Here is a 21685-nt window from a genome sequence, read left to right on the forward strand (position 1 = left end):
CATGCCGCAGAGCCACGCCGCGTGTGCGGAGCCTCGGCCGTGCTTTGCGGGTGGGGAGCGGAGCGCTGGCGGGAAGGGGGCCCAGCGCCGGCTGTGCCACCGGCCTCCCCGGCCTCCCGCTCCCCCCCGGCTCACACGGGCCGGTGGCTGTGGCCTTTCCCGCCGCTCTCCGTGCGTGGATCCCTAGGCTGCCCCTACCGCGGCGGCGGGAGGCGCCAACCGAGCCAGGAGAAACCACCCGCCGCCGCCCGTAGGCCTTCGGGCCGCCGCCCCGCCCCGCTCCCGGCCGGCGGGGCCCCTCGAGGCCGCCGCTCTCGGCCTCGGCCCGCCGCCTCGGGGGGACGCCCGGCCGGCGGCCCTGAGGGGAGCGGGCGGCGGCGCGACCCTGGCCCCGGTGCCCGCCGCCATCTTCCCGCGCAGCCCAGGCGCCGCCGCGATGGCCAGCGTCTCCTACCACATCTCCAGCCTGCTGGAGAAGATGACCTCCGCCGACAAGGACTTCAGGTGCGGGGGCACGGGCCGCAGCCACCTGGGAGCAGCGCCTTGGGCCCCGGGGGGGCTGCACGGGCGGGGGGCTTCCCGCTGGGAGGCCCCTGCGCGCTTTTGGGGGGTCCGTTCACACTGGAAGCCCCCCGCCCCACTGGGGGGTGTCCCTTCGCACTTTGAGGGAGTCCTTTGGCACTTTCCGGAGTCCCCTCCCCCCGGAGCCTCCCCGTCCCATGGGGAGGGTGTCCCTTCGCACTTTGGGGGGTCTCTTCCCACTAGACGCCCCCCGCACCACTGAGAGGGGGGGTCCCTTCGCACTGGAGGGACCCTGTTCCTCAGGAGCAGGCACGGTACCTCCACCCTGCCGGCAGGTAAATCCCAACAGTTGGTGTTCAGAGTGTTTCTATATCAGAATTAGTTATTTACAGTATTTCAATCTAACTGTTCTTCTGGCTGCGGGGGTGTGGTGTAGAGAGACCCACCACCTTCCTCTGCCTTGCCTAGATCGCTGTGTAATGGAAGGGAACGAGCAAAGTGGAAGGGGAAATAAAAGTCCTGTCAGCTGGATTTAAATTCTGGCTTCTTTTGCAAATGAAGAACGTTGTAGCAAAAATGCTGAAATATTTCTTTGTTTTTCTGCTAGAGTGGGATGGTCAGTGCATTAAAAAGTCTGGGAGACACTAGTCTGAGAAGCTGTGCCACCCATGTGATGGATGCTGCAGATACTGGCTGTGCTCAGATTGCTTTAAGAACTGTTTCCGTGCAATGGGAAAACAAGCCTCCCTAGCCAAACTGATTCTTTTATTTTCTTTGGTTATGTCCACAGAAAATTTTGATATCCTTTTAGGTTTGGGGCCAGTGACTCGGATTCTTAAGGTGCTTTGTAATAAATTGTTTTAAGTGTGAAAGACTTCAACCATGAGCATATCAATCTCTCAGTATCAATCTGGAAGGTGGCATTTGTGTCAGACTTGGTATTTCGAGGTCTTTTAGAAGAGAGGGGTTAGTGGTACCCTAGAAGTAGGTTGATTTTTGCAGAGGCTGCTGATGGTTTTTCTGATGTTAAAATCGGTACTTTTTAAAGAATGTTCAATGATGGTGTTACCGAAATCTCGGAATGAAGAACTTATCGACACCAATGTGATGTAGATAAGTAGACACTTCAAACCAGATGTGCCCAACACAGGCACGTTACAGAGGTATTCCAAAGCCATTTCCTCCTAGCACACGGTCAAATGTGAGCTTGTGTCTGTCTTCAGTTGCATGACTGTTATAGGACCAGGTTTCATGTGCTTTCCTCCTATAAATGCACCTCTGTGCCCGTTTCCAAGGGCCTGTGGGCAGGATGGCAGCAGGTAACAAGTCCAAAGCTGGATGTGCTGCCGCAGAAGACTCTGCTCAGCCCGTGGCCATAATTGGTCATGCTTGCAAGTACAGCTTAATAACTCTCAGAAAATCAAAATTACCTTGCATGTTGTTAGCATTATAGGGCAAAGTCCCTCTGTTTTTCTCATTTTGGATTTTGGGCTGGCTATCTAACGCCACAGCAGTCCCTCATTCCAGATGTACCTGGTTGCTGCTCAGGAACGGGCTTGCAGATTGAAGACACAACTGTTGCCCTGGTACACGAGGGCTGTTACATGCTGAATGAATTACATCAGAGCCTAATTTAAGGCGGAGGTGTCCTTTGGTAAATGAGAGTGAAGAGCTGCTCTGTGGTTCCACGTAGACATCCATCACTGTGCTGGGGCTAACATTAGGAAGCAGCTAATATATGATAGCCACACTTCTATTTCTCAGAACCTTAGACTTCTGTACTAGCACCTCTTACATTTCTTGCTCCCAGGAAAATAGATACTTTCCAGAACTTCTCAATATCCATTTTGACATTGTCTCTGTTAGAAAAATATATTGGCTAATAGTCAGCTGGGAGTTTGTTTTTCCTTCTAAGCTGGAATGATAAATACTTGCTTGGTTTTGTGCATAGCAGTCTAAATACAGCCTAGGGAACTTCCAAGGTATAGTTTGCATGGAATCATGGCTTTATTTTTCATTTTTGAGCTTGATAGGCTTTATCTATGCGTGAGATAATACTATCAGTGCTAAATAAGCCAGGAAGAACAGAGCCAGGTGCATGCTTAGACCCTAGACTGATTTTCCTAGGCTGGGCAATTGGTGAAAAAAAACCCACAGTGTTTTTTTCTAGCATAGTTAACCATCTTGATTTAGTCACTAGAAAAAAATACACAAGCTGGGTGCCAGTTTTAGAGTTTTAGTTTACCCCATCCCTGTCGTGTATTTTAAGTAGCATAGAGAATGTATATTTCTCATTTTCACAGATTCCTAGGCTAAAGCCTTTTCACCAGCTACCTCTACCTGAGTTTTCTGCTTGTAAGATAGTAATAAATCTTTACAGTGTCTGGAAAGATAAGGTAAGATACTCTTTGAAAGTGTGTTCTCATACAAGGAGTAATTGCCAAGTTTCATTTTCCAAAGTGATGTGAAGGAAATGCATTTGTGTCTGTGTATCAGCCAATCCACTTTTGCTATATGATCTTTCAGGTTTATGGCCACTAACGACCTGATGATGGAACTACAGAAAGATTCAATAAAACTAGATGAAGACAGCGAGAAAAAAGTTGTGAAAATGCTTTTGAAATTGCTGGAGGACAAGAATGGGGAAGTACAGAACCTTGCTGTCAAGTGGTAAGAGCCTTGGCAGTACTTGCCATATTCCTTGGCAATAGTAAAGCTGTGACACACTGTGGAGAGGATGTTAGAGCAGAGCCTGGCCCTGCGGCACTGGCACCTTACTCAAACCTCCCTTTGTGTAGGGGCTTTCCCTCTCATGCCAGGCATGACATTTGCTTTTCCTGTTGACGTTCAGAAAGGATAAGCATGCAGATGTCTTTGTAGAAGCAGTAGGTGATTTTGGGAGTAGTTCACTGTTTATGTTATGAATCTTACCACATTAATAGTAGCGTGCCTAAGATTTCATTTCTTCAGAGAGAAGCCCAGTTTAAAATTTTGATCACCGAGTCCCTCAGCTTTCTTGGGCTTTGAAATCCGGTGCTAAATTGCCCAGTGGTCCTATCTTTGGTAGAGATGATACTAAACATGTATAGCCCTTCAAAAATCGCATTTGAATTTCAGGTCCGAATCCTGCTCTTCAAGGGCATTTTCATTAAAGTTTATAATGCACTCAGGTTTTTTCTCTGCTTTGACTCCCAAGTGTAACCTGTGCAGTTGCTTTGCCTTTGACCATTTCAGTATTTTTTTAATCCAAATGAAAAAGGCAGAAGGTTCCTTTATTACTGAATCACCTGATGAAGTGATCCTGCTGCTGACATAGTCTTTTCTGTCTTTTTCCCCCAGCATGTCTAAACGGGAGTGTTCATTGTAGAAATGAAATTGAATGGGTCAGTTCATGCACAGGGCTCCAGAAAGGTGGGCCATTTAGAGACAACTTTGGGTTCCTGTTTTTTCCTACTGTGGATCTTATTCACGTTCCCTTCTTTATAACCATATACTGCTTCTGTCCCTGAACTTTCCCTGTGACCTTTGGCCCTTTCTTTCTGACTCCCACTGTCTTGACTTTTTCTGGCTCTGTTCCGGTGTCTGCCTGCTTTGGGTTTGTTTATTCTGTTTAAGGCAAAACAGTTGGACACTGAACAGAGCACAAATGTCTTTGCTTATCTGTGGTTGTGTTAGCAATGAGTCCATACTCATTACAATCTCTCATTCATCCAGAGTGTGATAATGAGAAGGCCTCAAAATGGAACCAGTAATATTTTAATTTCATACTTATGGAAGTACTTCTAACACTTAATGCCCAGTCAGTTTCTCCCAGCCAGATGGCAAGGATCTCCAAGAAGTGTGATGGTTTGAGGGCACTGGCAGTTGGATTAGGCCCAAGTGTGGATCTGTGCAGCCCACATCAGGATTCAGTAGTGAGTTAGGAAACTAATGAAAGGTCTTGCAGTTGATTTTATTATCTGAAACTATGATCTTACTTCAGAGGAAAGTTGAAATCAAACTTCACACCCAAAAAGCTCACAGATTTGAAATCCCTACAAAAACTTGCCCTGTTTCTGATTCTGTGATTTTTTTTTTTTTTAATTTTTTGTTTTATTTAGGTGAGTTCCTCAGCTTCTCTGTGCCTCAGTGCTGCTGCCTGTAAAGTAGGGATAACTATCAGTTCTTTTCTGCATGTTGAGGTGTAAGATTGAACACTACTTGCACAAAGTCTTATTATTTAGTATTTTCTAATTCTTGTATTTCAGAGTAGCTACTCAGACAAGACTTGTCTGAGTCTTGTCTTAAACAGCTATTCTTGTCCCGATCATTGAGTTTAGGAATGGTCTTATACGGAATAGACTGTGAGTTTGCTTCATGTACTCTGGAAAACACTGTGCATATACAGTGTTTGTTAAGCATGCTGTTAGGGTTAATTGTGGTGTGTCAGGAGGCAGACAGCTACCTGTGCATAGGTGTTCCATACAGTTTGCATTACTGGAGCTATGCCAAAATGAAGAGAGAAAAAGAAGACAGAAAATGTATTTTTGTACAAGGATTTTATAAACTATGTTCGTCAATAAACATTATAGAGTACATGTGTCTTTTAGCACTGTGTCTTTTCATACAAACTTGTAAGAAAACATAAATCATCAAGGCCAATGTTTTGACAGTTCTGTTCAGCTCCCACTGAAGTCAGAGACTTTTACCACTGAACTTCTCCTATGTGTAAACTAAAGTGAAAGAAATGTATGTTGGAAGCCCTACATTTCTCTCTGTCTCTTTTTGTACTCTATAGGCAACTTATAGCCTTTCATTTTGAGCTATGTGGACACGTAGCACTGATGTTAGTCCCCAGGGATCAGTGGCTGTGCCCTAGTATTATGCAGCATACAGAGCCAAACCCTCCAGTTCCTTTTTTTGTCTAACAGGTAAAAAGAAGAAAAAAATAACCACCCACAAGCCTCCAAAGGGTCAAATTAGTCCTCCCCTCCATTTTCTATTTTCACTTGGCCATGTGGACAGCCTACTGAGAGAGGGGGGGGGCGGGAAAAGAACTGTGAAACCTTCAGGATTTTTGCTCCGGAACACGAGCATGGTGATTTTTACAACTCTAGAACTCTGTTTAGAAAAACAGTTGTGCTGCACATGAATCACAGGGAGCTGTTCAATTCTCATGTTTTTTGAAACAAAAGGAAAAAAAAAACTATATTATTCAGTTCAAATCATTCAATATTGACTAGTCCCCACAAGAAAGGGAACAAGGAAGCAGTGACTAACATTTTGCACCTGGTGCAGAATATTAGAGCACAGCCACATCACTGCTACAGCAAGGAGCTGCTTCTCTGCAGGGTGATGCTGACTCACGAGAAATAGAAAAGAACCTATAGCATGTCAGGAATCCCTGTGCAGGCCCAGATCCTTCCAAAGCCAAGTTTCTGGATTTGGCCATGAAGAATTACCTGGTGGTGTTAATCTTTAAGCTAGGGCCCCAGTTCTTCATCTGGGCAGACCACTAGTGGGAGAGGAGGGGTGGCTTAACCATGGGGGCCTGCGCATGGATCTTTGCGGCTGGTGGGTCATGGAGCATGGGCAAGCTCACTCAACCTGTCAAAGAGTGACATGTTGTAAGTATTTTCTGTGGGTGTTTGCTAAAACAAGAAGGTGGAATTTTCTGTGGCATGATGTTTCTACTCATCTGTGTTTGCTTCTCATGAGAATTCTAGCAAACAGATTTGCTGTATATGAAACAGCAATTTCTTAGGAAGAGATACAGAACATGCATGGGAAACAAATGCCTTTTGAATTCATTAGCTCAGTTCAAAGAGTTAAGTGCCGCTGGTTAGGGAAGGAAAGTAGTAACGTGACTTTCTGAAATACAGTTAGAACTTTACGTTTTAGCTAGTTGCCTTGTAAAATTGCAAAAATAAGTAGTTACAGAGAAATGCTGACAAACACTCTATGCACAAATTTGAGTGCAAACTTCCCAGGAAACACAGGTTGTCAACAGAAAGTTTTTATAATAATAATTATTATTATTTTTAAAAGAGTGCAGGGGAAAGGGAGAGGCCTTCCTTCTGTTGTAGTTCTGAGCCTTGGCTCAAGTTAAGAGGTTTTCACACACACAGCAGAGGGCAATAGGTAGCTAATTGTGAAAATCCATTTGGCATTTCTTCCTGAAAGTCAGTTTTTGATGGTTGGGTTGGTTTTGTGTTTGTATTTTTTTTTCTTTTTCCAAAACCTGACAGTAGATTTTACCATTACTCTGTGTAACGTGCTTGGTTTTGTAAAAATTCACTGTCTTGTAATTTCTGAGGTGTTCCTTCCAGTAAGATCTTAACTGGCCTCATGTTTGCACTAATTGATGTGAAATGTTCTCCTACAGGTCTGATCTAAAGTCTAATACAGAGTTAACTGAGGCAACAATGCAGTGTACGTAAACCTGGGGACATGACAAGAGCTGCAGGATAGCGTTGGTTGATAACAATGTTTTGCTAATATTTGCACTTGGGGCTGAGCTGCCTTTAAGGAGAAGTGAGCCTGAGCATCCCTTCTGATGGTGGAAAGCATCGCTCTTCCTCTTCATTCTGACTGGCTTTTCTTCCCACAGTCTGGGCCCACTGGTTGGCAAAGTGAAGGAGTACCAGGTGGAAACCATTGTGGATACGCTGTGCACAAACATGTTATCAGACAAGGAACAGCTGCGAGATATCTCCAGCATTGGACTGAAAACAGTCATCTCTGAGCTGCCACCAGCTTCTACCGGTAACATGTCTGACCTTGTTTGCCAGACTGAGGCAACAGGGAATCATGGCTTTGGGGAAACAGGAAAACTTGTAGCTCAGAGTCTAAAAGTTACAGATTCCTTATTCACCTGCTAGAGGACAGCTAATGAAATAAGGAGGAGAGATAGTAGAAGCTCAGACACCAATGTGATTAAAGCTGGGATGAAACAAAAATGTGAGCTGGTCACCCTGAGGATACTTAAGTCTGAAACTGCATCTGAGTTCATGGAGCAATCCATTTCTGTCTACAGCAGACCTAAAGCATGCAGTGTGCATCACAATACTGCTGTTTGGGCAGTCTGGCAGGGCTGTTCATCTCCATGTCAGCCGTGCCACTATTCTCTGCGATCTCAGCAGTGCCAGCACTGCACCACCTTCTGTCTGCAGCCTGGCTGGGCCAAGACTTCTGACTGCCGCAGCTACCCTGGCTGGCTGCTTCTCCTGCTTTTGGAACTACGTATTCCAAAAATGCAGCAGCTATTCGGGAGATATCTGAGACTCCCAGAGATTTAAGTTTCCTCTGCAGCTATCTCATGTATCTGTTGTTCCTTCATGGTGGGTGGCCGTGGCAGTGCTGCCAGGCTGCTGGATTTTAGATTGGGAGGAGAACTAAAATTAATATGCATATACTTGCTGAATTCCTCTCTTAATTTTGCAAAATGTTAAGCTCTTGTGAGCCTTCCTTTCAGAATCCTTCATTTAACATAAATCACATGAACTGGAACCGTTTTAGGGTAGCATCAGATAAGTCATCTCCTTAAGGGTTGAGATTGACACTGTATAGGTAGAAGGCAGCAAAAGCAGTGTGGGTGTGTTGCAAAGTAGAGAGGCTGGACATCTCCCCCTGTGCTTTCTTCACCCTAAGCCCCACTCCATGTGGTTGCTGTTGCTGTGGTGCTGTCTGGAGCAAAGGGAAGGTTTGAAATAATAGTCCAAGAAACAGCGTGCACTTGAGGCAGACTCTCAGTGTTGTACAGCAGTTAATGATGCTCCTAGGATGTTCCACTTCTGCTGTCTCTGTTGCATCACAGAGGCTGTTCAGAAAGGTGTGGGAAGCAATTGTCCCTTTCTGTGAAAGTTTTGTGGAATTTGAAATTGCTTGTGCGTTGTACTGAACCAACTGGGAGAAATCCCACAACAGAAATCAGTGCTGAGACAGGCACACCCCAGCATGAGGACTAAACTGGTATCGAGACATTGATCTGGACTGTAGGAGATTGAGGTTCTGGACTGTATTTGTAATTTCAACACGTTCTGGAACCTGGGTAATATATATATGGATTTATCTAGTTCTAATCTTAAATTTCATCATGGAGCTGAGAAACGGTTTCTGCCAAGACTGCTCTTCCTATCAAGAAAACCTCAATTTGTTGAAACTGAACATTTTCAAGTTAAAAATGGGAGAAAACGCTACCTAGCTCTTCCGCATCACGTGGATCTGGGAGCTGCCTGTGAGACAGCCAGGGCGTTTTAGGGTAAAAAACACTCTCCAAGAAGAGAAGCTTCTTCCAAGCAGTTAATGCATCATACTGCAGAGGGAGATACCTCACTGTTTGCAGTGTGTATCCACTATCTCAAACAAAAGCTAGTTGACTGCTGTTCTGGTTAGGTCTCCCAGTGGTGATTTATTTTTTTAAGGTAGGAGGATTGTATGGTTCTTAGCAGTAAAAATACTTCTTTTTAACTGACAGTGGAGAAAAATCTCTCTTGCAGGCTCCACCATGACAGCAAATGTGTGCAAAAAGATCACAGCCCAGCTGACAGGAGCCATTGGCAAGCAGGAGGATGTATCTGTGCAGCTGGAGGCTCTTGACATCCTGTCAGATATGCTGAGCAGGTACCAAAGGATTTTCTTCTTACAGCTATGTATGGCAGGGGGCTGTATGTATGTGTTTGCTTTTGACTTCTCTATTTCCCTAATCCTACTATGAGGACTTAAAAATAAAGGATTTGGGTTGGCTGCCACTGGGGAATATCTCTGCAGAGCAGATGCCCCAGCAGGGATGAGAAATGACACGCTGAGCCTTTCTGTGCTTGGGAATAGCAGTAACATTGGTGATGGATCCCACAGAGGCACAGTTCAAACAAATGTAGGGAGGGAGAGGGCAAGGCAGGGAAGTTTATTTTAGCCCTGTGATCTGGTCACACGTGCATTTTTTTCCCAGCTGCCTCTTTCTCTTGTTACATAAGTCAGAGTGACAGTGTCATGTGTCAACTGCATGCAGGAAATTCTTGGCAAACCCCCAGGTCATCCAGAAGGACACAGCCAAAATCAAACTCCTCTGTGATGGAGAAAATAACCTCTCCCTGTGTTTTACAGAACAAGTCAGTGTTCAGACCAAAATGCCAAACCCACCCTTTTCCTCTCCCTCCCCACAATACGCATGAAGTCTTCATAGCTGAAGGATTTTTACATTTTTTGCTGGCAAGAGGGCTTTTTCTTTGAGGCTTTGACTTTAAACTTCTGCCTTGTTCTGTTGATTGCAGACTAGGGGGAACACTCTACTCTTTCCACTCCTCCATCCTCAACTGCCTCCTACCCCAGCTGACAAGCCCCAGGCTGGCAGTACGTAAAAGGGCCATCATTGCCTTGGGTCATCTTGTCTTGACCTGCAGCGGAAACATCTTCTCAGAGCTCACAGAGCATCTGCTTTCTGAGCTGAAGAGGAATGAGTCTACTTCGACTACCAGGACGTACATTCAGTGTGTCGCTGGCATCAGCAGGCAGGCTGGACACCGTGTAGGTAGGATGAGCAACTTGAAGTGACACTGAGAAACTTGCATGCATTTTAGAGCAGCTCCTTTCAGTAATAAGCCTGCTCACTTTGTTCCTAACGTGTTAGTGGCTTGTGCTTTGTGACTCCCTCTGCGGTCCTGACTTAGCTCTCTGATCTCCACTTGGAAGGGAGGAGACACCAGAGTAACTCTCTGGCTGCCCTTGTGCAGTGATTTCATCTCAAGGTCTTGTGGCGCTTCCCTGGTCTGAATTAACACCTCTGTGAATTAGGTCCGTGAATTCACCCCACTTTAAATGAGAGGAGAAATGGAGGGCAGCATATTGTATTACTTTTCTAAAAGATCTGACAGAGCTGAGATTAGGTCCTAGAAGATCTTTTATCACAGCTCTTTCTGTAACTGAAATGCCCACAAGGGGCTGAAGACAGGGAACAAGGGTCATCTGCTGAAAACCCCCGCAAGACTGGTCTTTGCTGAGCTGCTGGCTCCTTGCCCATGAGGTCCAGGGGAGGCACGCTCTGCCAGGCACACAAAGGAAGTGGAAGATGGTGAGCTTGGTGAGCTGTTAGCTGCTTGGATGAGTGAAGGCTGGAATGTTTGTTCACCATTGCTTACTTTGTCTTTCCCAGGAGAACATCTGGAGAAGATAGTTCCTCTGATTGTTCAGTACTGTAATGTGGAAGATGATGAGCTGAGAGAGTACTGCTTTCAGGCCTTTGAGTCTTTTGTGAGAAGGTGTGTGCCTGTGTGCCATCCTGTGCATCAGTGTCCTCCTAGTGTAAATTATCTGTATGTTCAGCATCCAGGGTTGAGTGTCTTCCTACATGCATTCCTGTTGGGAAAGACAGTTTGCAAATGAAATCTCCACATGCAGATTGGGCATGAGTTACGAGATGTTTTACCTCAATGTGTGAGAGTGTTTCTGTATTGGTTTTGCAGGAGTGGGAGTTTTCCTTGTCCTTGGAGAATTCCTCAGCAAGAGGGAACTGCCTCGCTCCTGGTGCGTGAAGGGAGTGGGAGGCAGGAAGGGGGCTCAGGCAGAAGAGCTGCTGAGCTGCAGCTCTGTTGTTGTTTGGTCAAACGTTTACTGCTTGTCTTGGAAAAGGAGCTCTGCAGAGCTGCTGAGGTTTTCTGTCATGAAGGAAGGCTTCAGCCAGGTGGTAAAGGCAATTTATTTAATTTTTTTTTTCCTTACAGAAATCACTGCATCCTCCCCAGGGGAATGTGGTCTTGCTTCATGCACAGCAGGAAGGAGCAGCTCGGGTTTAACTCACGTTAGGAAAATGTTCATACAGTCTGTGAGGCATTTTGGGATCCTTTTGAGATTAATTATATTATCTTGATATTTAAAATAGCTTGGTCTTCAATTTATTAACTCTTAGGATTTTTATTTGTCATGATAGGTGCCCAAAGGAAATCGACCCTCATATCCCTAATGTGATGGGGTTATGTTTGAAGTACATCACCTTTGACCCAAACTACAACTATGATAACGAGGAGGAAGAGATGATGGAAACTGAAAATGGGGAGGATGAAGAGCAAGGTGCCTGCTAGTGAGGATGACTGTGCTCAGCAGAACACTGGGTTAACATTTCTCCCCTTCCTGCTTTCTCACCCTCTGTGATGTTACTTTTCAGATCTGCTTCAAGACAGTCAGTTCTTTTAAATGGCTTATTTTAATTTGCCAATGGTAATAACATAGCTGTATGTCCAGAGTTCCAGCAGTAACTCAGTTTGTTTTTAGGTTTTTTCCTGACAAGATCCTCAGATCTCTGCCTGTCTTAGGCAACAGTGAAAACACTGAAACTTGAAATCTGAACTCGCTTAGTGGAGGGCTAGACCAAAGAAGCACTGTTCTTCCTGTGCCTGCTGACTGCAGGAGTTCCTTGGAGCACACCCAACAAGCAGCCAGGCTTACCTCTCTGTTTACTAGGCTGTTTTCCACACATACACATTGTTGCTGAGCACAACAGCCAGTCGAGGCTTGCTTTGCTGTCACTTGGGGGCTCCAGAGCCTGTAATTCTGCACTTGTGCCCGTTTGCAAGGCTGGTTCCTTGTTTCTGCAGGAAGATGTATATGCTTAACTGCTATTTTCAGTGAAAGCCTGCAATTTTGGTGTACAGTTTTAGGGCAACTTAACAGCCTACAAACATAGTAGCTGTGCAATTACATTTTTACCTTAAGGTAGATATTTTTTACTACTTTGTATCAGAAAAGAGCAAAGTTACAGTCCTGAACACTTCAGAGTGCTACCATTAAAAGGTCTTGGTCCACCACTGAAAACATCTTGGAAATCAGTGAAAGTTAGCTGTCTTCAAAAGACGTCTTTCGTTTATTTTCTGAATTGTATTTACTTTGAGGTGAATGTTGAGCCTTGGTCGGCCTCTTAACTATAGACAGTATTTCATAATGTGTCTCATTCTGTTTATAGCCACATATAGCGTGACAGCTAAAAGCCAAAGTTAGAACAAGTTCCTTGGAAGGAAGGCATTTTTGTTTACTTTCATGCTAATTGCAGTAAGATCCTGTCCAGGATTGGAGAATATGTTAATTGTTCTGCTAATAACATAGTAAATTGTTATGCTGTTTTGTGCCATTCAGGAATTGCTAAGACAAATATTTAAGTATTTCTGGCTTTAAAATCTGGGAACCTCAGTCTCCCTTCAGAACAAAAGCCTTGATGCCCGAGTTGAAGTGGCCAGTGAGGGTAGTAACAGTAAGGTTTATTCTCCAGCATCTCTTGGAACAGAAGAATCTGACACAGGGCAGCCCTGGGTCATATTGGCTAGTAATGATGTCTGTAGGGACAGGCTACTCTGGATGGTTTCATGTTCCCAGATATGTGTGAGTTACTGGCATCTCTCTGTCCATTCAGCTGGGGAGGGAAGCTCTGAGGATCAAGTGGTCCTCCAGCTCTGGTTTTCTCCTAATGGTGCACCTTGCTTTCCCTTGTCGGCTTTCCAGAAAGCGATGATGAGTACAGTGACGATGATGACATCAGCTGGAAAGTCCGCAGGTCTGCAGCGAAGTGCCTCGAGGCCATTGTCAGCAGCAGGCATGATCTCCTTCAGGACTTCTACAAAACTCTTTCCCCAGTCTTGATAAGCAGATTCAAAGAGAGGGAGGAGAACGTCAAAGCTGACATCTTCAGTGCTTATATCTCCTTGCTGAAGCAAACGCTGCCCATCCAGAGCTGGCTGCATGCTTCAGATGCCTCTGGCAAAGATGATGTTCCCTTGACAATGCTTCAGAACCAGGTGCGTGAGAAGATGGCAGGCTGGGTTAAATCAGAAAGCAATGAAGTTGGTACCACGCCACTGATGAATATGATGAATATGCCTAGTAGTTAAGCTTGAGAACGGAGCTAACTGAAGGAGCCCTTGGGCATGCAAATCCTGAGGACTGACCGTTTGCTGTTTGTCCCCCACTGTTCTCAGAGAGCATGCGCTAAGCTGTTGCAGGAGCACTGAGGTGTAACCTGCACTGCTCCCCCTCCGCTGGCCTCTGGCACATGTTTGCAGACTGTGTATGAGACAGGTCAGCCTTTGGGTGAAGCATCAGTCTGTTCTACAGTTACTCCAGCTGCTGCTCAGGAAATGCATTGAATAATTTCTGGTAGAAAGGTACCAGATTAGGCCACTGGAAGCCCTGTAAGGTTTGGACCTGTTTGGTAGGTGCAGCAGAGTACGCAACTCTGTTCATTATGGGAGAACAGCCAGTGGCATCCAGGGTAGCTTGCTGTCGTGCATGCTGTCTGTACGTCACTGCTGATCAAACAAACAGTAGTGGAAGTGATTTTTCTGATGCACTGCTTTAATTTAGAAATAGGCTGTAGTAATTACAGCCAGAATAATTTAGCCACACATGCTGATCAGGACCTGCCTAGCCCAGGATCCTTGCTAACACTGTGGTGCACACATGCCATATTAGAAGACAAAAGAAACAGTGGAAATAACCATGTTGTTATAGAATAGCGTGACCATGAGAGCAGCCTTTTCTGGCTGATGCTACTACTGACTGGTGAGTCTTTGAAGCAGGAGGATTAGAATCCCTGCCAAAATGTAATTACTTCACTGATTAATCATCTTATATGTGTGAGATATTTATGTAAATAACTTGCACCTCCGCCCTGTGGTTCATTTTTTGATTTCACTGGAACTTTTTTTTATTTCACTGGAACACTGGCAGGGGTTCCCGAGTTTTAAATAACAGTGATGGGGCTAGATCCTTAAACAGCAGACGAGGAAGGAATCATAAAACTCTAAGCTCCTTTAGTTTAGCAGTGTGTCCTGGTCTGATCATTTTGTTGTGTTTCTTTAAGCGCCTGTATTAGGGGTAACACCAACTTCAGGAAGGGCTGCTTAGAATTCTGTTTGTAGAATATGGAAAAGAAGAATAACATCCCCTCCCACTCTTCTGTTCATGTATCTTTTCTTCACGTGCACTGTCTTGTAATCTATCCCAAGTCTGTTCTCTGGTGAACAGGTGCACTGTGTCTTGCTGTCTGCCTGGTAGTTCTCTTGCTGTACTGTTAGTGCTTCTGGCTCAGCTGAGGAAGCAGCTTTGGTAGCATAGGTTGGTGCCCTGGAAGCTGGGATGACTCAGGTTTCTTTCTGATTTTCTTTTCCAAACTGCAGGTCCCCAACATCGTCAAGGCCTTGCACAAGCAGCTGAAGGAAAAGAGCATCAAATCAAGACAGGGTTGTTTAAGCCTCCTGACAGAACTGGCCAATGTTCTCCCTGGTTGCCTGGCAGATCACATCCCTGCACTTGTCCCTGGTAAACTTGTCTGTGGGCTGAGGGCGAAGGAGGGTTGGCTCAATCCATTCCTAACATGTATGCTCCTTGCCTACACGTTCCAGTTTTATTCCTGTGTATTATTCTGCTCAGCATCAGGACATACATATCCAGTTCTGCTCTGTGTTGATGTGCTAAACAGCTCCCAGATCATTCGTGGCTTCTGTCTACACCTGAAAGCCAGGATAATAATATCAAGTTCATTTCCACAGCCCCCTGAAGGATGCTTTTAGCAGGGCCTATTCCAACCTGCTTTGAAACTGGCTGGAATAATGTGGTAGCCTGCTGCAATCAGTAACACAAGTGTCATTATTTTATTATTTTTTTTACAAAATGCAGTGGCATTTAAAAAAATTATTTGTATTGGCTGATTATTTAATTTGCACCACTGTTTTTCTCTGAGCTTTCCTGCCTATAGTCTCATGAAGCGTCCCACAGCTGAAGGCCTCGTAATACTAAGGTCCTGCTTTTGCTTTTGGTGTGACTGTACACTAAATATAAAAAAAGTCTCCTGTGATTGTCCCTGGGCCACATACATGCACCTCCCTCTTTGGAAAAAGACATTCAAACCAAGAGCCAGGCATGACTTCAGGGGTGGCAAGCAGTGTTGTTGTAAATATTTCTCAGTAAGTCTTCTAGGAAACATAAATATGTGCCACAGAAACTGGACTTGGAAGTATAGCCCTTCTGCAAAGGCAGTCCATCTTTAATGGTCCACCATTATGTTCAAACAATACTAACACAGATGTAAAACTAGATAAACGTAGAGCCCTGCTTTCTTTTTTTTTAAGACTTTCAACAGAAGAATGAAAGAAAAACTCAACAAGGGGCATTTCTGCTGCCCAGAGTGCCTGTTGTTGAGACTAGGCTTTCCCAGTCTTACTTCCGTGCCATTTTGTCATGCTTAGTTGCACTTGACTAAGCATCCCTTCTCCTCTCAGCCCAGGATGACTTCGAATTAACTTCCTAAGTTTTTGTAGCCAGCCATCCAGGACTGCTAGAAAGACCAGTTATGTCTGAATTGCTGCTTCCTGGAAAGGAAAGGAGCAGAAAGATGGCAAGGAGAGTAGCTCTCTCTAATGTATCTTTTGGGTGGGGAGAGGAAAGAAAGAAAACTGATTCCAATTGCGTCCTTCTTTGAGGGGGAGGGAGGTGTGATAAAAAACCATTTGATTAAATAAGACAGCAGTCATTCTTGTGGCTTCTGCACAGGTATTGTTTTCTCCTTGGCCGATAAATCCAGCTCCTCCAACATGAGGATCGATACGCTGTCTTTCCTTCATGTTCTTCTTTGCAACCACCAGCCAGAGGTATTTCATCCTCATATCAAAAGCCTGTTACCTCCTGTTGTGACCTGTATCGGAGACCCCTTTTATAAGATCACTTCAGAAGCTCTGCTGGTCACTCAGCAACTTGTGAAAGTTATCAGGCCTTTGGACAAATCTTGCAGTTTTGATGCCAAGCCCTATGTGAAGGACCTTTTCCCTGCTACTCTGAAGCGGCTGAAGGCAGCTGACATCGACCAGGAGGTGAAAGAGCGTGCTATCTCCTGCATGGGACAGATTATTTACAATCTGGGAGACCACTTAAGCACTGATCTCCAGCCAACCTTGAAGATATTTCTGGAGAGGCTCAAAAATGAAATTACCAGATTGACAACAGTCAAAGCATTAACCTTAATTGCTAGCTCTCCACTGAAAATAGATTTGAGACCCATTCTGGGGGAAGGTTTCCCCATTCTAGCCTCCTTCCTGAGAAAGAATCAACGTGCCTTGAAACTGAGCACTCTGACTGCTCTGGATATTCTGGTGAAGAACTACAGTGACAGCCTCAAGCCTGCCATGATAGAGTCTGTCCTAACGGAGCTCCCCGCTTTAATTACTGAGAATGACATGCATGTTTCGCAGGTGGCTATCGTGTTCCTTACTACTCTGGCTAAGGTTTACCCATCCTGTATCTCTAAGATCAGCGGTTCAGCTCTTGCTGAAGTCTTTCAGCTTGTCCACTCACCTTTGCTTCAGGGAGGGGCGCTGAATGCCATCGTAGACTTCTTCCAGGCTCTGGTTCTGGCAAAGGCGGCCACCATGTGCTACTCAGAGCTGATGAAGCAGCTGACTGCACCTGTTTATTCCTCAGGATTAGCCGGGGCATCACTGACGTTACACAAACAGGCATATTACTCTGTTGCAAAGTGCGTGGCAGCCCTTTCCTCAGCCTGCCCAAAGGAAGCCCCTGTGACCGTGAACCAGTTTATCCAGGATGTAAAAAACCCCAAGTCCAGCTCTGCTGTTAAAGTGCTAGCTTTCCTTTCACTGGCAGAGATAGGGCGCACCATGAACCTCAGTGCTCAGAGAGAACTCAAAACTGTCATCCTGGAGGCATTCACTTCCACCAGCGAAGAGGTGAAATCTGCCGCTTCCTATGCGTTGGGGAATGTCAGTGTTGGGAACCTTAAGGAGTATCTTCCCTTCATGCTGAAAGAGATTGTAACCCAGCCCAAGAGGCAATACCTCCTGCTGCACTCTCTAAAAGAAGTCATCAGCTCGTCCCCAGCCAATGGCCTCAAACCTTACGTGGAGGATATTTGGGCTCTGCTTTTCAAGCACTGTGAGTGCACAGAGGAAGGGACACGCAATGTGGTGGCTGAGTGCTTGGGGAAGCTGACTCTGGTGAATCCTTCTGAGCTGCTGCCCCGGCTGAAAAAACAGCTGTCATCAGGTAACCAGAAGGGCGACAGTGAGTAAGAGTGGGGAAGTGCCTTCTTTTGCTGGAAAGTCCTCTTGTAAACTGCTAGTGGGCACAACAGGGAGCAAAGCCAGTTGCAGAGGCGAGAAGGAAATGAGAGATCTCTGCAAGGCGGGGATCAGAGGAGCACTGGTTTGCATGGGGGCCAGGAGGGTGTTTGGAACAGGGACCGCACATGGATATTGTGCAGAAGCAAGATTTAAACAAGGAGCTGTTAAGATAAATCCTCTGTTTTCTTTATCTCTTCAACACATGTAGTGTGAGCAAGAGCAAAATATGTACTACGACGTTGCAGCAATGATTTTGTCTCTTGGTCTTTCACTTTTTTCTTTCCATTTTCACGCAGGCTCTCCACATGCCCGGGGCACGGTGGTAACTGCAATCAAATTCACAATTGCAGACCAGCCTCAGCCCGTTGATGCTCTCCTGAAAGGCTGCATAGGTAGGCTACTACAAACAGCAATGGGAGCTGGGAACATGAGATGTCATTAGCACCTCAGGGATTTTTCACACCTATGTGAACCTCATCTAATCCAGTTAGTTTTTACCTGTGTTGCTCTGCTTTTGGGATTAAAGAGCAACACTATCATGTGAGTCCTTGTTAAATGCTCTGATGTCTTGCTCTTCGGCATGTTCCATTGGTGACAGAGTTTCTTAGGGAACGTAAGTTCCTTCTGCATTTAAACTTACAAATCCAGCATCTCACAACAAGGAGCTTGGAAAATATAACCTACATTAAAAGGGTCTTATGTCTCAGGAGCCTACGTCTCAGATCCTGTTGTATAAAATTGGGCCTTCTGTTTCAGACAAGTCTGAGCAGATGAGATTTGATCAAGAAAAAAACAAAATCCAACTTCCTTGAATACCAAAGCTTCTGATTTGACTTTACGATGAGGTAGCTAGAATCATGCAATTTGGTTTTATGCTCAAGTGCAGGAAAGTAACGTTTCTTCCATTTACTGAAGGGAGGGAAAGCATCTTGAATGTCTCTGTTAGACCGTGCCTCTAGAGTTACCTTACCATAGATGCTTTCATAACCAGGTTACCTGAAATACACTGTGATATAATTTTAAAAGACTTCTACAACACTGCAGCAGGACTGACTGGCGTGTTCTTATTCCACAGGTGACTTCTTAAAAACCCTCCAGGATCCAGACTTGAACGTTCGACGTGTGGCTTTAGCCATGTTTAATTCTGCAGCTCACAACAAACCTTCTTTAATACGAGATTTATTAAGTGCAGTTCTCCCCAGCTTGTATAATGAAACGAAGGTCAGAAGGGAACTCATACGGGAGGTATGTCATTAGTTCAGCTTGGGTGCAATATGGTTGGTGGCTGTGAAGCTGAGATGAAGATGCCTCCCTGTCTGCTATTAGGTGACAGCTGTATTTTTTTTCTTTTTTAAGGTAGAAATGGGGCCATTCAAGCACACAGTGGATGATGGCCTTGATGTGAGGAAAGCTGCTTTTGAGTGCATGTACACGCTGCTGGAAAGCTGCCTTGACCGACTGGATATCTACGAGTACCTGAACCATGTGGAGGATGGACTGAAAGATCACTATGACATTCGGGTAGATGTGCCTTAACTGCTGGAGGGTGGTGATGTCCCCGATGTTGTTCATTCTCTGGGGGCCTGGGCTTGAATGGAGCTGACGTCGCCACAGCAGAGTGCCCTTCCCGTGCTGTTTCCTGTTCTCTGCAACAGCTGCAGCCTTTCATCTGACGTTGTCTAGCTCTAGTTTGACCATGGTGGCCTTGAAAATGCAACCCTCATATAGTTGGTTTTATAGGAAATTTAGCAAAGTCTAAAATAATTTCCTTCTGCCTTTAAACTTATGATTGTCACTTGCTCAGTGGGGTCGCTGGCACTGTTGAAAAAAATACAGCTTTGTCATTTTTGAACGGCCTCATAGCATAGTAGGAAGCGTAACATCCTTTTCCTACTATTACTTGATTTACCTCCACTTAGAGGTGAGTACAGCAATGGCATGATCCCGGTGCTGAACACTGCCGTTTCTCTCAAAAGCTGTCAGCCCCGTACAGGCACCACATGCACCTGGGACCAGAGCCCAGCCATGCAACTCCTGTCTGCTGGCTGCCAGTGGCTGCATTTCTGATACCACCCAAGCTCCTACTGAACCCCTTTGCACAAGTGCAGAGCAGCTCGCCACTGTGCGGGTACTGCACGACACCCTGGGGAGAACAACCACATGGGCTTCAGCAGAGAGGACCCACGCTCAAAGCCTGGGGATCGGAGGGCGCGGTGAAGCAACCTGTTTTATCTTCCCTCCTTTGTCTAGATGCTGACTTTCATCATGTTGGCTCGGCTGTCCACGCTCTGTCCCAATGCTGTGCTGCAGCGGCTCGAGCGACTGATTGAGCCGCTCCGGGCAACGTGCTCCACCAAGGTAAGATCAGGCAGACAGCATGCCCCACTGGGGGTGGGCTGCGCCACAAAGCTGCTGCTGCAGTTAGCCTTCTGTTGCTGCTTCTGAGCAGCCTGCTCCCCATACTCCTCCAGCTAGAAAATAATCTGCTGGTCTCCATCTCTGCTGGTGTGCCTCATTCTTTGTGCCTGTACCATCTTTTCTAAATGCCAACCAAAAGTGGTGCTTTGGATCTGTAGGTAAAAGCTGGTTCCGTGAAACAGGAATTTGAAAAGCAGGATGAACTGAAGCGATCCGCCATGAGAGCAGTAGCTGCTCTCCTCACCATCCCTGAAGTAGAGAAAAGTCCAGCGATGGCTGAGTTTTCATCTCAGATCAGATCCAATCCTGAAATGGCATCACTTTTTGAGAGCATTCAGAAAGATTCTGCTTCCCTACCCACCTCAGAGTCAATGGACATGAGCTAAGTAAGATCTGCCTGTTACTCCACCACCTTCCTGCCCTCGCAACGCATTAACTGGGAGACGCCACAGACGGGACCAGGAAGAACCTCATCGCTCTGGTCCCTGCTGCAACAGCCACTTGCAAGTCACTGTCACTGGGCGCCATCAGGAGAAAAGGGCTGGTTCTGGCCGCATTTGTGAGCATCAGGCGCCTTGCTGAACTGTAATGAGACATGTGAGATAATAAGGGACGCGCATCCTTATGTAGGGGAGGGGTTGGGAGACAAGTATTCTGTTTTTTCAGGGAGTTTTTAAGGAGCGTACAAAGCAATCAAAATTGAGTGTGGTTCCATGAAAAATGCAAAGTACTTCCTGAAATATTTCCTTACTGCAGTATAAAGAAAAATTGTTTAAAACATATTTTTTTTAACCACTGCACATGCACTTTCTACCCTGAATTGCCTGAAGAACGTATTTATATTGTTTCACTAAATAACGTGGCTAAAAACAGGAAGTTCTGTCTTTGGTTAGTGATAAGCATCATAACCATAGGCCCTGTTTCAAAAAGGAGCACTGCATTAGCGGAGTTGCATGGGGCAGTGCACTGTCCCACTCCCCAGGCTTTCCACCCAGCGCTGCACTCAGTTCAGGGTTTCTGCAGTGTTTGGGCTATGCGCAGCTATCTTGACTCATTTTTATGGTTTCGACTGCAAAATACCTCAACCAGCTGTCTTCCAATGATTACATGATTGCATTATAGTAACAAACCTTACACTAAGCTTTTTTTTTTTTTTTTGCATTTAACACTGGCTTATCTTTCCTGCTTTCAGCAGCTCCGTGTTTGTGTTGAGCCACCAACACAAAGGCTGCAGGCCCTTGCAGCAAAGCTGGTGCTCAGTATTGTAGTGTGAGAGCACTAAGAGGTGAGCCAAGAGCCGGAGGTGCGAGCACACAAGCAGCACGCTAACCCTTCTATCATGCTCTATAGCAACTGTTGTGTTCAAATCCCGCTTTGCATAGGGGGAAAAAAAGCCTTAAGGAGAGGTAACGGCAAATTAGGTAACAAGGCCACTGTGACGGTTCCTCTAACTATGGAGCTGTAGTGAGCCTTCATTTCTTTCTTTCTAGAGTGGTTGATGTGAAAAATATTTATATAGTCCTGTGTGAAAGAATGCCCATTCTGTTTGAGTGGTATAAAAAATAAAGATATACCTGTGGCTCTGTGTGTTCTTGAATTCATTAGCTATCACAGTGATGTTGCAAATTGCTGCCACAAGGCCAACCTGGGAC

General features: G+C 45.6%; 1 protein-coding gene across 3 annotated transcripts; it reads left to right on the plus strand.

Moving 5' to 3' along the window:
- Positions 1-22: 22 nt before the first annotated feature.
- LOC119145959 (cullin-associated NEDD8-dissociated protein 1-like) lies at positions 23-21612 on the plus strand. Of its 3 annotated transcripts, none has more exons than XM_037382822.1 (15): positions 23-504; positions 3049-3192; positions 7112-7266; positions 9000-9123; positions 9774-10030; positions 10652-10757; positions 11426-11565; positions 12988-13280; positions 14661-14802; positions 16033-17538; positions 17912-18007; positions 18691-18860; positions 18972-19136; positions 19866-19973; positions 20192-21612. In XM_037382822.1, the coding sequence occupies exons 1-15, from the start codon at positions 437-439 to the stop codon at positions 20417-20419; spliced, it is 3702 nt and encodes a 1233-aa protein (XP_037238719.1). In that variant the 5' UTR covers positions 23-436; the 3' UTR covers positions 20420-21612. The 3 variants fall into 3 exon arrangements, with proteins under 3 accessions (XP_037238719.1, XP_037238721.1, XP_037238722.1); XM_037382824.1 differs by lacking the exon at positions 23-504 and adding an exon at positions 898-2918; XM_037382825.1 differs by lacking the exon at positions 23-504 and adding an exon at positions 3862-3933 and having other exon boundaries at positions 3136-3192.
- The last annotated feature ends 73 nt before the right edge of the window (positions 21613-21685 follow it).

This window comes from Falco rusticolus, chromosome 4 (genome assembly GCF_015220075.1).
Source record: "Falco rusticolus isolate bFalRus1 chromosome 4, bFalRus1.pri, whole genome shotgun sequence".
NCBI lineage: Eukaryota > Metazoa > Chordata > Aves > Falconiformes > Falconidae > Falco > Falco rusticolus.

Excerpts from the sequence above, each read along its gene's own strand:
- LOC119145959 (XM_037382822.1), top strand. The coding sequence starts at position 437 with ATGGCCAGCGTCTCCTACCACATCTCCAGCCTGCTGGAGAAGATGACC. Across the intron at positions 10,758-11,425 it reads TTTGAGTCTTTTGTGAGAAG|GTGCCCAAAGGAAATCGACC; the intron begins GTGTGTGCCTGT and ends TTGTCATGATAG. Across the intron at positions 14,803-16,032 it reads CATCCCTGCACTTGTCCCTG|GTATTGTTTTCTCCTTGGCC; the intron begins GTAAACTTGTCT and ends GCTTCTGCACAG.